At 34.3% G+C, this 17171-nt stretch overlaps 1 protein-coding gene across 2 annotated transcripts in view; it reads right to left on the minus strand.

The window, feature by feature from the left end:
- Nucleotides 1–1510: 1510 nt before the first annotated feature.
- Nucleotides 1511–17171, minus strand: part of MMRN1 (multimerin 1) — a 93640-nt gene continuing 77979 nt past the window's right edge. For both annotated transcript variants that reach the window (XM_070791182.1, XM_070791181.1), the window contains exons 8-9: nt 3939–4091; nt 1511–2657 (exon numbers count right to left, since the gene is read on the minus strand). In XM_070791182.1, the coding sequence (XP_070647283.1) occupies nt 2236–2657; nt 3939–4091 (575 nt within the window). In that variant the 3' untranslated portion in view covers nt 1511–2235. The remainder of the gene's footprint in view (nt 2658–3938; nt 4092–17171) is intronic.

The following is a 17171-nucleotide window of genomic DNA, read 5'->3' on the forward strand; positions in this document are numbered from 1 at the left end:
ACAGCAATTTTGGCTCAACATGACACATTCCGCTGGGCAATGCACACTTCACACTTACCTGTAGGGCTGTCCAAGTTTCATTAGGCTGCAGGTTGAAATCTTCTACAGATTGGCATATAGTACGTGCCAATATCCTTTTTATTGATTGGCAGTCCTCTGCTGTGTGGATATATCTGCTTAACTGTTCATCTATTGCCAAACGTGGGTGAAACCTAGTTTTTGGCTATTACATACAAAGTTACTGTGAACATTTGTATACAGCTCTTTGCTTGGACATGTGCATTCAAGTTTTAGAAAATTTGAAAAAAATATTAAGTTTCTGCTCTGAGGAAATAATATTTTCACATTAAAATTGGCAGTATTTTTAAACACTGTAAGTTTTGATTAGTATGTCTTGGGGGTAATGAATACTCCTCGACATGAGTAAACTGGATAACAATCTTCTCAAGGGCCTTTTGATAGAACTTTTAGCAAAGTAGAAATATATGCTTATCTTTTTTTCTTGAAATTCTCACAACTTCCTGAACTGTTGTGAAACTTACCCACTTATGTGCCTCTGTTTCTCACCAGTGTAAAGAGAATAATACATGATACATATCTCATAAGGTTAGTTATTATTATAGTTAGTTATCTCAAAAGGTTAGTTAGTTATTCATAGGATTAAATAAGCATTAAATAAATTAGTTGATGAGGAATGTTTTCCATACCAAAAACTTTTACTTCTTTCTTAGAATGTCTTACAGGAATTTCTTCCTCAGAAATATCTTGTTAAATATATAAAGAATGTATGTTTAAGAGTGTTCACTACAATAATATTGTTATAATGAGACATTGGAGATAACCAAATCACTTCAAAGGGATTATTAAATCAATTATGGTACATCTGTAGGAGGTAAGATAGAGAAAGGATGCAAGTGGGTGCTAGATAAGAAGGTTCTAAATCCTACCTTAGTCCTTACTAGCTGTGAAACTTGGTTAATACCCACCTTTTAAAAATTTTGTAAGGAATCAATGAGATGTTACATATTAGTTGCATAGAAGAGAACCAGGGCACAGGAAGCATACCATAAATCCATAAAACATAATATCACCATGGAATATATGCACCTATTATAAAAATACAATCAGGTCTGTATGTGTTGCCATAGGATACTCAGTATAAAAAGGTGTTTTTAATTTTTCCCCTGTATATATTATATGGGCTTCCTTGGTGGCTCAGTGGTAAAGAATCTGCCTACTAGTTCAGGAGACCCAGTTCGATCTCTGGGTGAGAAAGATCCATTGGAGAAGGAAGTGGCTCCAGTATTCTTGCCTGAGAAATCCCATGGATAGAGGAGTCTGCTGGGCTGCAGTCCATGAAGTCATGAAGAGTTGAGCGTGACAGAGCACACACATAGTTATTGTATGATGAAAGAAAGATAAAATATCCACTTCTGTGTCTTTAGACTTGGGTGTAAATGTTCATGTGTTAACTATTTCTTTATTCTCTAATTATAGGAAGGAAAAAATAGTCTTTTAGAAAAATTTTATTGATGTATAGTTGGCTTACAATGTTGTGTTAGTTTGTGGTGTATAGCAATTGATTCGGTTACACACATATATATTGTTTTTCATATTCTTTTCCATTATGGCTTTTCACAGGATATTGAATATAGTTTAGGAAGGAAACAATAGTAAAGCATATTTCAAATTTCTAATTCAAGTTTAAAAATTTTCATTACAAGTGAAAATTTCAATATGTAAAATTTTAAAACAGAAAAGACTGAAAAATCAAAGTTAAAGGAAGACTTCTTGGTCTTTGAGTACTTTGAACATGTGAATTTAAGAAATATATGTTATATATTTATGTACACAAGGAATCACAAAAGTTAAATGTTCTGTTGAAAATATTACTGTGACTGGCAATATTGACTGATTCTCATTTTATAATATTCCTGTATATTGCAATGCCTTAACATGAAAGAACAAAAATAGGAATGGTTATGCTAAAAAACTAATTTTGTTTTCTATGCTACTAAACCTCTTAGGAGCAAAAATTCCTTCATATACGGGTTGTCTAAAAGATAATTAAATAATTTTGTGAAATAAACAAACTTAGAGCCTTACTCAGATTTTATAAAGAGGTTCGTTTTCATTCATGTTGAAAAACCAAAAACAGAGCAGATGTGCATGCAAAGATAAATAAAAACACTGGCTGCTTCTCAGTAAAGGTGACAGTCTGTCGTTCATGCTAATTTATGTACGGTATAATAAGTAACCACTAAATGTAGTGGCAGGGGGAAATTTGGCTGGGATTGTTCCTTTTACGAGGCGCAACCACACTTCCTGCCCATAATTTAATTCTAATAAGGCATCCCCAGTCAAAACCCTATCACAGTGTATTTCACTGTTACCATTTTCAGACTCAAATGTAAGCTTGTCTACTCCATCAACCACTAAGAATCCAGAGATATGAGCACTAACTGACTCAATGGTATACTTAAAAACATACACCCCAAGATAGGGGATTCTGAATTTTCCAGTTCTTGGCGTATATGAGGCTCCATAGTTGACATCCAAGTTATTAAATAAGATAGGACCAGGTGTAGTCATTCCATAAGTATGAGATGCAAAAAATGCCACCATTGGTGCATATCTGTAAGTTCCTTTTGAAAAATCTGTTAGTGGAAAAAAATGGAAAGAGTTGATTTTCATGTTTTGATCTTGTTTTGTTTATATCTTTATTCTTTATCTCAGTTATAAAAAGGGTTAATAGAAGTAAAATGGTTATTCATTGGACTTAACAAGGGCACGTGTGTCTGGATGCCTGCCTCTTTTCTTGCCTGAACTACCCAAAACTGCTTAGTCTCTCTGAGACTCAGTTTCTCCACTTAGATCATGGTAGAATGACAGTAACACTCAATATATCACTCACAAAAAGGCCTCAAAGATTAATTTGTGTGTGTCTTTGATCTCTCCAGAGATGAAGGGATTCAAAGCATTTTATGATTATTATGGTATGCCAGAATGTTTTAAAGCCCCTTGGATGAATTAAAGCTGACATGATGTAGAAACAATTTTTCCTGCATGTTGTCAAACAGTTTCTGGAGGCTAAAACGGAAACCCAAGGAAATCATATGCACTATAGAGAGGTAGACAAAAGCAATCTTCTATGTAATTAATGCCAAATGTACTTACAAAGGCTGAGATTTAAAAGCAGACTAAAAAATTCACTCTTTATTATGCAGCATATTATTAAGAAAAGCCTGATTTGAAACATATTTTTGCCATCATTTTAAAGAGAATATATATTAAGCACTGCACACATTTTGTTGTGTGAAAATCAAAAATGATACACTCTGGAAGTAAATCTATAGCAACCAATACTTATGTAAGTAAATGGACAAAAGGCATCTTGCCCTACTCACTATATTTTAGCATAGTCTAAAAGCCCTCAGCCAGTCAGAACAGTATTATGACCTTCATAGAAGACGGACTGCTATACACTTACTAAAGCTTTATTTAAGGGATCAGATTTGATATGAATCAAAGATGTATTCTTGTTTGAGGACAAAAAGTTTATATATATACATATATATACACTATGTATACATATATATTATATGGTGTATATATATATAATATATATTTTCTAAGAAAGTATAATTTATATTTTCTTATGCAATATATATTTTATTTTAAGATGCACTAGAAAAAACAAGTTGGGGGATTTTTAATAAACTGCTTCTATTAAAGCAACATTGAAAATTTCAACTAGTGTATATGAATTAGTTTACCTGACAAAATCATGTATGTTATTCAGTGAATTTCAGAAGTAAAAGGAATTAATCCTCAAGTGAGTCCAGATTAAGCAGGTCTAAACATTCATTTGAAAACATTTCAAAAAATATATTTGTTTATGACACTGAGCAAATCCAAGGACACATGTACATTCTTACCTGGAGCTAAAGCGTTTTCTCCTGCCACCTTGACAGTACAGTTGTCACCAGTAAAAGGATGTCGGCAAGCACAGATAAAGCTAGTTCTTGCATTTATACATGTACCCCCATTCTGGCATGGGGATCTACTACAGTATGAATACTCCTCTGTCACTGAAAAAGAATTAAGACAAAAGAGGGTAAAAGTGACCTGTTTTTCTGTTGATGTCAAATTAGAGTTTGCAGCAGAATGGGAAAAACACTGAGTCAGAAATAGGAAAAATGCATTCCCAGGCCCAGATCACCCACCAATGCAGTCATGGGATTTCACGAAATCTCTGAACTCTCTGAGCTGCTTCTTCTGAAGCCCTTTCCTGCTTCTTGGAAGTGAGAATAATTCTATGATCCACTGCATTTATTTGTGATAAATATTAAGATTTTTGTCAACTGTAGAACTAATAGGCTATCTGGACACACAATTGAAACCAGTGTGTGATGAGGGTAATATTTCAAATCACAGAAGGAAAACAAAGTCTGTTCAATACATGGTGCTAAACTAACTGTATTTTCATAAAAATATAAATTTCATGTGCATAAAAATACTAAATGTGAAAAAATGATTACATTATAACCAAATAAACAGAATATCTTTGTTGTTTAGAAAGCTTTTTCAACACAAAACAAAACCCAGAAGCCATAAGAGAAAAATCCTGATGTTTGACCACCTAGACTCAAAACTCATTTGCAATGAAAGCCACATATTATGAAATTTCAAAGTGCTAGGTGAAGAGAAAATATTTTTTAACAGATACAACAATCTAATGACTAATATCTATAACAAAAAGTTCTGACTAATCCTCAGAAAAAAGAGTGTAACCCTGTAAAAATAGTGGCAAAGGCACAAGTAATATGAGCTGGGAAGTCAGTGAACAACTACAGTTCAAAACTTATTCAACCTCATTACTAATTAAGGAGTAACAAATTACCATCAACAACGTTTTATATCAGGTGGCAACATTTAAAAACAAAACAGTCATGCAGAAAATGAGCATTCTCCTATAATGTTGGTTAGACCTTATATTGTTGGAACCTTTGAATAGGACAATTTGACAGAATTAAAAATGTTCATTTGCTTTGAGCCAGAAATTTCTCCCAGCAGAATATATATTCCAGACACACTTGCACAAAGATAATGTTCAAGAAATTTCTTCATGATATCATTTGCACTAGTGAAAAATAGTAGGACCCCTAAATGACCACTGATAAAGGGACTTGTTCAGTGAATTATAGTATCTTTTCAGCAGAGCTTCCCTGTATCTCAGACGGTAAAGAATCTGCATGCAATGCAGGAGACCTGGGTTCCATCTATGGGTCGGAAAGATCCCCTGGAGAAGGGAATGGCAACCCACTCCAGTATTCTTGCCTGGAGAATCCCATGGACAGAGGAGCCTGATAGACTACAGTCTACAGAGTCACAAAGCATCAGACAGGACTAAGAGACTAACACTATTACTACCGCTCTCTTTTCAGCAAGGAATATTAGACAGCAGTAAAACAGTGGGATAAATCCCCAACATACTCAATTTGCTGAAGACAGTGTTTCAGTTCACTTATTAGATATAGAATAATTTCAGTTATTTAGAAAGCCTCAAGTTATAAATATGGTTATAAACGTAATACATAATGTGGAAAGAAAAGGTTGGAAGAATACATTACTGGATACAGTTACCACTATGGCTCCACCTTGTGGAAATAGTGTAAACTGTTTACAATTCACTCATTTCAAAACAAGGTCATTGATTTTTAAATTTAAGGTTATTTGCTTTAACATTTATTTCAAGAGTGAGATCTATAAATATTTTAAATACATTCTATTTCATATTTAAATAATTCAAATTCACATAAAATGTGACCAAACTGCATGCCTGTGTAATTAGAATGAAAAAAAAATTTTTTTGAAGTCTAGTTGATTTACAGTGTTATGTTATTAGTTTCAGGTGTACAGCATGATGATTCAATATTTTCATAAACTATACTCCATTTAAAGTTATGATAAGATATTGGCTATATTCTCATTTTGAAAAAATATTTAATGGATACTTGTTAAGTACAGAACCTTGTAACAAACAACTAAAGATTGGTTGGCACTGATTTGTCAATTGAAGCTATTTCTATTTTATTATACAGTCAGCTACAAATCTACTTTTGTATATCATCTGATTTGTATTTTTTTAATTTATTACTAAAATATTTAAAAAATGGTTAGATACCTTTATAAGTTCCTGTACATATCTGTGTTCAATGGGCAATTTGTCCTTGAATTAATAAAAATCAGCCTCTAAATAAAACATCATTTTCTTTTTCTTTTACATCTTTCCTTTCGATAGAATTACATAGATTCTTTTAATTGTTTGATGCTCTGAAGTTCCTGTTGAATTTGTCAGGCCTGCGTGTGTGCTTAGTCACTCAATTGTATCCAGCTCTTTGTGACCCCAGGATTGTAGCCCACCACGCTCCTCTGTCCATGGGATTTCCCAGGCAAGAATACTGGAATGGGATGCCATTTCCTTCTCCAGGGGATCTTGCTCACCCAGAGATCGAATTCATGTCCACGTTTTATAAAGGCTCATGTTGCCTTCTGCGTTCTGTGTCTTCTGCGTTGCAGGTGAATTCTTTACCCACTGAGTCATGTAATTGTACATTTGTTCCTATTTTCAATTAGAGTGTGAGCTTTTGTGAGGACAGGGCTCAGGGTTTCCACTTCTTAAACTTTGTGTCGCTACTGACTAGCACAGTGCTTGACATATAGAAGTACTAAACTGTCTTTTTAAAGACGAGTAAACAAATGGATGGAAGATTGAGTAGATGATCTCATCCTTTATCTAATGCTCTATTTCTTCTTCACTTTTTCTCAAAGGTCAGGTAGAGTTTGATTCTATGATGTTGTTGGCATGTTTTTCTAGAGACATGGAATTATTTCAAGCAAACTTTCCACAACTTCTATCTTGGGTAGAACTTCAAACTCCTTCCAGTCCATTTATTTTCTTTGATGAAGATCAGTACAATTAAGTTTGGCCAACTCAATATTCTCTCATTTTGTGCAAATAGCATGACTAATCTGTTAATATTCATTTCCCTGCTCTGAACAGAACTAAAATTCCTTTACCACTCTATTGGAATGTTTCATAAGTCTCAATTTGTTCTGGTCTTTGCTTTCTGAACCCTGATATGTGCTCAAGTTATACTTTTCTATTAATCCTATTTCCACATTTTATAAAGGCTCATGTTAAATTTGAACTGCTTGAAGAGCGCCTTACATTTTCAAAGCACTCTGTCTTTGCCAATATTTACCATTCTTTATTTTAATTGCTTGTTTAATGTCTGAACTCCATGAGAAGAGAGGTTGTGTTTAATTTACCCCTCTATCCACTTAATTTTTCTCAGTGCTCATTCAGCACTTATTCAATAGGCATTTGATGAATAATGAAGGGACACTTCATACTGATGTCTTCTACTTCTATTTTTGTTTATAGTACACCTATCACCATACATGTTTCATATAATATTTTATTTTTATTTATTACTTATTTAAATTATTTTTATTTTTAATGCTTAGTTCTAGATTAGCATCAGGATTTTATTTTTTTTATTTCATCATTTACACAGTAACATTGTGCAGGACCGATAACTCTGATCCCTGCTGAGGTCAGAATGGAGTTTCTAACAGACTTGTGAGAGGACCTCTCAGTGCCTCTGGGCAACTTTTGTCATACACAGAGGGAAGCACTATATAAATCCACCAGTATCTGCTCTAGATACTGTGTTTACACAACATTATAATTTTTCTTTATCTTTCATCCTGATGCCAATGCTAACATGTTTTCACCCTCATACTAATGTATATATTAATTTTCAGTGCTATTCAGTTTCATCATTTATCAAAACCATATCTATCAAATAAGTCGTATCCTTTCATTGCTCTTAAAACGCTTCATGTGTCCCTTTCCAACAACTTCTAGAAATGTGAACAGTTGTTTATATTACATTTTCAGATTCATTGCCTGTTCTTTAGTTTTGAACAGGCACTCATACTCTGTTCATTAGTTAGGGATGGATGGAAACATTGTTTTCAACCATCTTTACTACTTTTCCTTCAATTATCAGTTTTTATTTTGTTCTTTTAAATTCATGTCTGTTGTTATTGATCTTGTTTGTGGGATAATTTTCTCAACACTTCAAACATAATTTAAAGCTCTTTTAATCATATCAGCAATCTTTATCAAATAGATTAGCCCTGTCAGATGATTTACTCTAACACTTGTCATTATATTTATCCTAAGTCACAACTCAGAAAATGAAATGTTTTTTACTCAACATTATCATCTGTTTTTGCTTTTTTCTTTAGAGTTATAATCTTCAATCAAAAGAATATTAAAAATGGTAAAGGTACTGAAATATGTTCAACAATGTTAGTCATTAGGAAAATGTAAAATAACATCACAATTAAATACAATAATATATTATTAAAATAGTAAAATAAACAATATTGGCAATGCCAAGTGCTGACAAGATTGTGGAGCAATTAGGATTCTCATACATTTTAATGGAAATGGCAAGTGGTTGACCAGTTCTTACAAAGTTAAAACTATATTTATTTTATAACTAAGTTATGGTGCTGCTACTGTTGCTGCTCAGTCACTTCAGTCGTGTCCGACCCCATAGATGGCAGCCACCAGGCTCCCCCTTCCCTGGGATTCTCCAGGCAAGAACACTGGAGTGGGTTGCCATTTCCTTCTCCAATGCATGAAAGTGAAAAGTGAAAGTGAAGTTGCTCAGTCGCGTCCGACTCTTAGTGACCCCATGGACTGCAGCCTACCAGGCTCCTCCATCCATGGGATTTTCCAGGCAAAGTACTGGAGTGGGGTGCCATTGCCTTCTCCATAAATTATGCTACTGCTGCATAACTCAGGAGAAATGAAAACTATGCATGCACAAAAACCTGTATGTATGAATGTAAACCTGAATGTTTATAGCAGCTTTATTTATAATCACCCCAAACTGTAAACAGCCAAAACATCCTTCAATTGCTAAATGGGAAAACAAACTGTAGATCCATCCATACAATGAATCACACTACTTGGTGATGAAAAGGAAGACATGCAACAAAGTATCTCAAATATACCAGGTGAAAGAAGCCAGGCTCAAAAGCCTACATAGCATGAAAGATAAAGAAAAGTTATAATGTTGTGGTAGACATAGTATCTAGAACAGATACTGGTGGATTTGTATAATGTTTTACATGATTTAATGTAAAAGATACTCTGCAAAAGATAAAAGGGTAAGGGGAGAAAACATATCACTGTTGACAGTGACTTGGAGTAGAGGCAGATTTGATTAAAAAGGTACATAAGAGAATTTGAGGGTGTGATGGAACTGTTCTCCATCTTGACTTTTGTGGTGATTACATGACTACCCATCTGTCAGAATTCACAGACTGCATGTCAAAAATAGTGAATTAAAGAAAAAAAAAAAAAGCATTGAATTTAACTCCATGTAAATTATAGCAAAAATAAACAGATATCTCCCCAACATTTTTATTTCTATTATTTTGTTTGTTTGCACAGGTCCTCCTTCTACATCATTATGTCTTTTTTTAATCTTTTGTTTTTTCTTAAAGACTTTGATTCAGAGGCTCATGTACTTTTCTGGTTCTGATTACACCTTTTTCTCTCTCCCATGTTTCTATCTTCAGTTCTCTACTTTTTCTCTAACTACCCAATTTAATTCTGTGGCCTCAACTATCACCTCAGTGCAATAATTTCCAATTTTTACCTAAAAACCCTCTTCTGGTTCCAGACCTACATTACTCATTGACTTTTGGACATTTCCATAGGGATAGAGGTGGCTCAGTGGTAAAGAATTCGCCTACCAATGCAGGTGATCTTCCCAACCCAATTGGGAAGATCCCCTGGAGGAGGGTGTGGCAACCAACTCCAGTATTCTTTCCCGGAAAATTTCATGGACAGAAGAGCCTGGCAAGGGGCAGTCCATGGGGTCACAAAGAACCGGACATGACTGAGTGGCTGGGCATGCAGAAGCTCACACACACATGCACACAGGGATAGAGAGCTTTAAACTAAGGTATCACAGACTAAACTCTTCCCATGTGCATCTGTACTTCCTTCTTAACCTTTCTATTTCCATTAATGGAATGACTGACTTCTTATCACTGATACTTTATTTAAATGTTGGTGTTATTTTTATTCTAAGTTCTTGTGTTTCCAATTGGCTGTTTTCTGCTAAATACATATTCACATTTAACTAACATTCCCAGTTTTCATTTTGTTCCTTTCTCTATCACCTATTGAGGTCTTAATATATTCAAGTCAGGATAGTTGTAATTTTGTGACTGATCTGTGAAAGAACTTAGAATAAATCTTAATCATGCACACACATGATGATGCTATCAGTCAGTTCAGTTGCTCAGTCATGTCCAACTCTTTGTGACCCTGTGAACTGCAGCATTCCAGACTTCCCTGTCTGTCCATCACTAACTCCTGAAGCTTGCTCAAACTCAAGTCAATTGAGCTGGTGATGCCATTCAACCATCTCATCCTCTGTCATCCCCTTTTCCCCCTACCTTCGATCTTTCCCAGCATCAGGGTCTCTTCCAATTAAAAGGGTCTTTTTCACCTGTTCTTTGCATCACGTGGCCAAAATATTGGAGCTTCAGCTTCAGCATCAGTCCTTCTAATGAATATTCAGGGCTGATCTCCTTGCAGTCCAAGGGAATGCTCAAGAGTCTTCTCCAACACCACAGTTCAAAGGCATCAATTCTTCAGCACTCAGCTTTCTTTATGATCCAACTCTCACATCTATACATGACTACTGGAAAAACCATAGCTTTGAGTAGATGGACCTTTGACGGCAAAGTAATGTCTCTGCTTTTTAATATGTCTGGGTTGACCATAGCTTTTCTTCCAAGGAGCAAGTGTCTTTTAATTTCATGGCTGCTGTCACCATCTGCAGTGATTTTGGAGCTCAAGAAAACAAAGTCTGTCACTGTTTCCATTGTTTCCCCATCTATTTGCCATGAAGTGATGTAACCCGATGCCTTGATCTTCATTTTTTGAATGCTGAATTTTAAGCCATCTTTTTCACTCTCCTCTTTCACTTTCATCAAGAGGCTCTTTAGTTCCTTTTCACTTTCTGCCATAGGGTGGTGTCATCTGCATATCTGAGGTTATTGATTATCTTACACTCTTGCTCAAAAATCTTTCATTGTTACTAAAAGAATGAATTTAAACATATGATACTCCACACAGGGTATAAATGGTTGATTTAATGAATGCTCAGCCTAAAATTACCTCTTTCATGAGATTTGCCCAAACATTCAGTTCTTAATAGACACTAAACTCTTAAGATAATAAACTCCTATAACCCTCATTTAGTGCTTAGCATATGCTGTGACATGTCTCTCTTCTTTCATGTTCAAAACAGCTATATCAACATGGTGTTCAGAAGCACATGGAAAAAATTTTTAAACATAAAACATAACAACGAAATACCACATTACTCTATAGGTACATCTTCCACTGTCAACTTGTGTTACAACAAAATTACAAAGTTTTCTTTATATTCCCATTGCCTGCAGAGTTTACTATTTTTCCAGAAATCGAGCCCTATCCCATGATTTTATTTACTAATACTACACTTGGCTCCCTATTCACATTCAGCACATCCCACAGTACTCTGATTCTCTACCTTCCTTTACTTTTTATTTTATGCATAACATTTATCACCTTTTACCAGACTGTATAATTTACATTTTTACTTATCTTTCTCTATCCCTGGTAGAGTGTAAGCTCCAAAAAATAGGAATTTAAAAAAATGTATGTATTCCAAACGTCTATAAAAGTACCTGATTTTATTGGCACTTAATATTTGTGCAGATACCTCTTGAATCTATTATAAATATCCCTGAAAATTTTTAAATTTAACACTTGTTTAAGATTATAAAGTCTAGAAAAGAGTTCTTAAGGGACTGTTGATTATAAAAATGATATCCTTTTTTGTAAAAGGTAGATGTGTATTTTAATTTCTACATGACTGGCAAAATGAGACTCAATAATTTTCTTTCACTGACTTCTTTAGTTCTCCAAACACTGTATAATAAATTTTGGGGTAATTAGTTTGAGAGGTGAAGATACTTGAGTTTACATTAACCAATTATATCAACAAAACAAAATGCCATGTTATATTTCCCCTGAAACAGTGATGTTCAAAATAAGTACGTTTGAATAATTCAAATTAAATTTATAATAAAATACTTATTATTTCTCTTAAAATATTTCCTATTATTTAAAACCAAATAGTGTTTATTATTAAACATCCCAACTAGTCACTCTGGGACCATGAGAAAATATTAATACTTACTATTTCTGAGAAATAATACTGAGAAAATACTTATTATTTCTTTTCAGATCCACTTTGAAGCTGTGCATAGTAAAACTGGCAATTACAAACTTTTGGGGTGTGTTTTTCAAATTTTTTGTGCAGTTAACATATGGCTTAACTATTTTTTTATGTTGCAATTTTTTGTTAAGATGCGAGAATCATGTCCACTCAGACAGCTGTGCAACATGCTCACAATTTGTGACTTAATAATCCCAACAGATTATTCCTCGTGTTTGACAATGAGTACAACACAAAATAATACTACAGTGTCAGGTGCAGTTTTGAATTTATAGTGTTGTTAGCACCAGTGGAAAGACATCCATTCATTGTATTTAATCACAGGGCAGTTAATAATTAGATCTGGTGTAAAATCTTTGGTGTCAAAGAAACAATTAGTTGTTGATAAATAGCTCCTGTGCTTCTTGTTAGGAGACTAATCTTAGCATATGTAGTGACTATGTAAATGAATCCTGGTATCCTGTCCCATTTATTTTTTATCGTCAGATGCATGTGTTATAAATTTTGGCTCAGATGAGAATGTCAAGCACATAGCATTCTGACTGTTCACCTTTAGATTCCATGGTCACTTTATTGCAAGACATGAGGCAGGAAAGAATTGTTAATTTTGCCAGCATCTTCTCTTCAACTGTCATCCTTCCATACACAGGGGAATCCTCTGAAAAGCTAGGGGATTCTTTTCTTCTTCTTGGGAACAATGAACAAAAACTACTTCATTTAATATTCTCTTCAACCCTGCTTTATTGACACAAACTGGGGATGCTATCCGCAGAAGACAGGCTTGCTAACCAACTCTGGCATGGAGAATATCTTTAAGATCATGAGCAGAAAAGAGTTTATATAGCAGGCCTGAGACTGCTACCTTTAGAAATGCTGACTTTCAAGGATTTGCCCTTGATCCATATCTGGGAACTTGGCTTCTCTAATTAAAAAGTGTCTTCATAGTGCCCTGACTCATTGTACAAATGATATGTTTTAGGCTGAACTTCTGCTTTCCTTTTAGAGTTTTGATATGTGCTCAGCAGAGGGTGCCTACATGACCAGCCCTGTTTAAGATGAAAGTCTGTGTCCCCTACAAACTCATATGAGGAATTTCTAACTCCCAAAGGGATGGTATTAGGAGATGGGGCCTGTGGAGGCATTTAGGTATTTAGGGTGGAGCCTTCATGAGTAGGATTAGTGCCCTTTTAAAAGGGACCCCAGAAAGCTCTCTCCCTCCTTCCCTTTCTGTCATGTGAGAAGAAAAGAAGTTGAGTCTGCAGTCCAGAAGAGGGCTTTCATCAGAAACTGACCATGCCAGCCTGATCTCAAAACTGTGAGAGGTAAAGTTCTATTGATTATAAGCCACCTTACTTATGGTACTTGTCATAGCAGTATAGCAGTGTAAGCTGACTAAGACAAGCCCCAGTAAAAACCTTAGGAGTTGGATACCTGGTGGACTTCTCTGGGCAGAATAATTGCATGTTACTGCATGTTTTGGTGACTGGAAAACAAAAGATCCCACACAGAAGTGGGACCCCCTTATAGGAGGGAGAGAGCCTAAGAAAGCCTATGCTGGATTTCTCCAGATTCTGCCTGGGTCCTTTTCCCTTGCTGATTATATCATGCATCATTTCACTATAATAAAACTTAGCTATGTGTGTAGCTATTTTCTGAGTACCATAGTGCTTCCAGCATATTGGCAAACTTGTGTGACATTTTGTATATGTTATGAAACACATTGTAAACTAAATTCAAGCAGCAATCCTTCAAAATAATTAGCTTATATTCACTATTTTGTATAGAAGTCAACTTATCCTGAGGCATATGTGAGAATGATTACTTTTTATAACATGGAAAAGCATATCAAGAGCTGAAATACCATGGAGAAAACTCATTAAAACTTCTGCAGATCTCTTTTAGTGCTTGAAATGCACAAGCATTTTTATACATTTAAGCCTTTACATTTTTAATCTTGTTCTTTTTGACTTATTGTTATGTGATAAGCATAAGTTCATTTATAAACATGTTGAGTTTAAAACAGTGAGACTTATAAATTAAAAGTAGAACAATGGAATACCATGAGCATTTAAATTATGTTGATACATGGAAATAATTACATATAAAATATTAAGTGAAAATATTAAAGAAAATAAAATATAAACATTGAATATAGCTGAGAAAATTTTATCATATAGTCATAACCATGTTAATAATTCACTGTGTTCCAGTTGATTTCTTTGATCCTTAAAATAAACTTTGTAAAGTAGATATGTTATTCTAATTTTATAAATGAGGAAACTAAGTTTTAGGAAAAAAGACTTATTACAAATAAGTCTTGCTAGGCAATTCAGTGCTTCTTAGTCATCCACAACTGCCTCTATGCTGTGTCACAAAATTTATAAGTGATTTTAAAGTGATATAACAGTTAAATGTTCACTAGTTTCTTATTTTTCTCTTTTAAACTGCTTATATTCACAGCAATGATCATTTTAAAAGTTGTGTATCATATACTACCAAACCTTTTACAAAATCTTTCTTAAAAAGAGTAACTAAAGTGATCATGATGAATAAGAGGTTTATTAAGGAGAGTTAAATATACCTGGTAAATACAGGGGAAATAGTTAAAGTAGAAAGCCAGTGGTCTCACGAGCGGAGGACACAGCCTCAGCCATGCTGCTGACATTGTTACTACAGGATTCAGCTTCTCTTGGAAGGCAAGCAGCCAAACTCTGTAGGGACAAGTCTGCCAATTGTACAAACAAATCTTCAAAGTGAAATAAAATCCTCTTGATGTCTATTGGACTATTGTTTAGAAACAAATCAAATATGTAGGGATTCAACCAGAACAGTTTATCAGCATTGGCCTAGGAGGAATCATAGTTAGCATAACTGAATGTGGAAATGGCTCAGAAGGAAGTGAGGGGAAGAGGACTCTGAATTTTACCTGCCATTGCATCAGCACCAAGAAGATCTTGTGAATAACCAATGGCAACTTTCAATTACAACTGCCCACTGGCCATTATCATGGAAAAGCTACACTGAAAAACACCCACTTACCTCTCTCTGATCAGAAGCAGAAATAAGTGACAGTATTTGGATTCTCAAGAAATCAAACTCCCTGGGAGTATCAACGCTGGTCATATGGAATATTCAGATATGGCCAGACTCTGAAGCAGGTATGATGCATCAAACACAAGCAGAAGGAAGAGAAAGGCAGGTGAACACACTTCAGAGTCTACTTGAGTACCGTGGTTCAGCTGAGGCCTGTGTCCAACAGACCAGGAGTCAGGCTCTCTCACTTACAAGGCATGACCTTAGGCAGAGGGTTAGTTTACTCATCTTCAAAATAAGAATAATGATAGCTACCTCATAAATATCAAATGAAGGAACATATGTAGAATAGTTTGAATAGAGCCTGGGATGTAGTAAGTGTTATTAAATAGTATCCAATATTACATCATTGTAGTATTTCTATTACTAGGCTTCAAAGGAGGTTATCAGTTATTAAGATTAAACAGAAAAAGACTCACAGACATAGAAAACATTTATGGTTACTAAAGGGGAAAAAGGTAGGGAGGAGGGGTAAATGAGGTTTCAATTAACATACATATACTACTATATATAAAATAGATAAACAGCAAGGACCTACTGCCATATTTTATAATAACCATAAGGGGAAAGAATCTAAAGAAGAACATATAAAATCTAGAAAAGAATATAAAGAAGAATATATGTGTGTCTAACTGAATGCTGTGTTGTACACCTGAAACTAAAAATATATTATAAATCAACTATGCTTCATTAAAAAAATTAAATTAAAAAAAGTATGTTTATGTGGTTTTTATTCCTGAAAATTGTATTTATTCTGCAAATGATAGTGGTTATTACCTGAATAATATTGTGAAAGTTTTAAAATGATGATAAATTACCTTCTGGCATTAGGTAAGGGAATAATGTGGATGGACTATATTTATCATATCATAGCAAAGGTCAAAGAAACACAGTCAAATTTAAGCAGTGTTTCAGTGTGCCTGACAGCTTGTATCAAAGAAAGTAGTATATTTTGCAATTGGTTTATTCTTATAGGAGAATTTAGCCTGAATCCACTGGTTTTATTACCTTACATATACTTTAGCTGCTCAGCTGTCCAATGAATGCCACTAGTCTCATGGCTCATAGAAGCAGAGCTGGCTTAATGAACATGTGTATCTATGCATTCACTTGAAAGGGCCCCACATATTATGTTGCTGCTCCTGCATAAAGTGAATATCTACCCCACATATGAAATTAGGCCAATAAATCTTCATTGCCCTGACATCATTATGGGTTATCTTTACAAAGATAAAATAAAGAACTTTTAATTAATTATTAATTTTAGGTCTATAAAAATTCTACTTACAGTAAATAAAGAAACCAGAAGCAATTATATAAAGGCATCAGTAAAAAAAGAATCAATACTAAGTTAATTATTAGCCCATTAATATACTGGTATATAAATACTCAATGCAATTTTTATAAGCTCCTAGCATGTATTCTTTACAATGAAAGAATATGAAACTTTGTTAGTTTTTTAATTTTCTATTGAATTTTGAAGCTATTTAAATTTATTGTTGCTGTGTAGATACGGGTATTTTTTTGATTTAAGGGGGAAAAAGACATGGCTTACCTGGTGTATGATCACACATCCTATGGAGCTTAACAAACTCATTTGCAATGTCCACAGAGGAAAGACCAAGGATTAAAATAATATGGAGGAAGAACAACTCATTTTTCCTAAAATTATTTTTATGAGAACAT

The sequence above is a fragment of the Bos indicus genome, chromosome 6 (assembly GCF_029378745.1).
Source record: "Bos indicus isolate NIAB-ARS_2022 breed Sahiwal x Tharparkar chromosome 6, NIAB-ARS_B.indTharparkar_mat_pri_1.0, whole genome shotgun sequence".
Taxonomy (NCBI): domain Eukaryota; kingdom Metazoa; phylum Chordata; class Mammalia; order Artiodactyla; family Bovidae; genus Bos; species Bos indicus.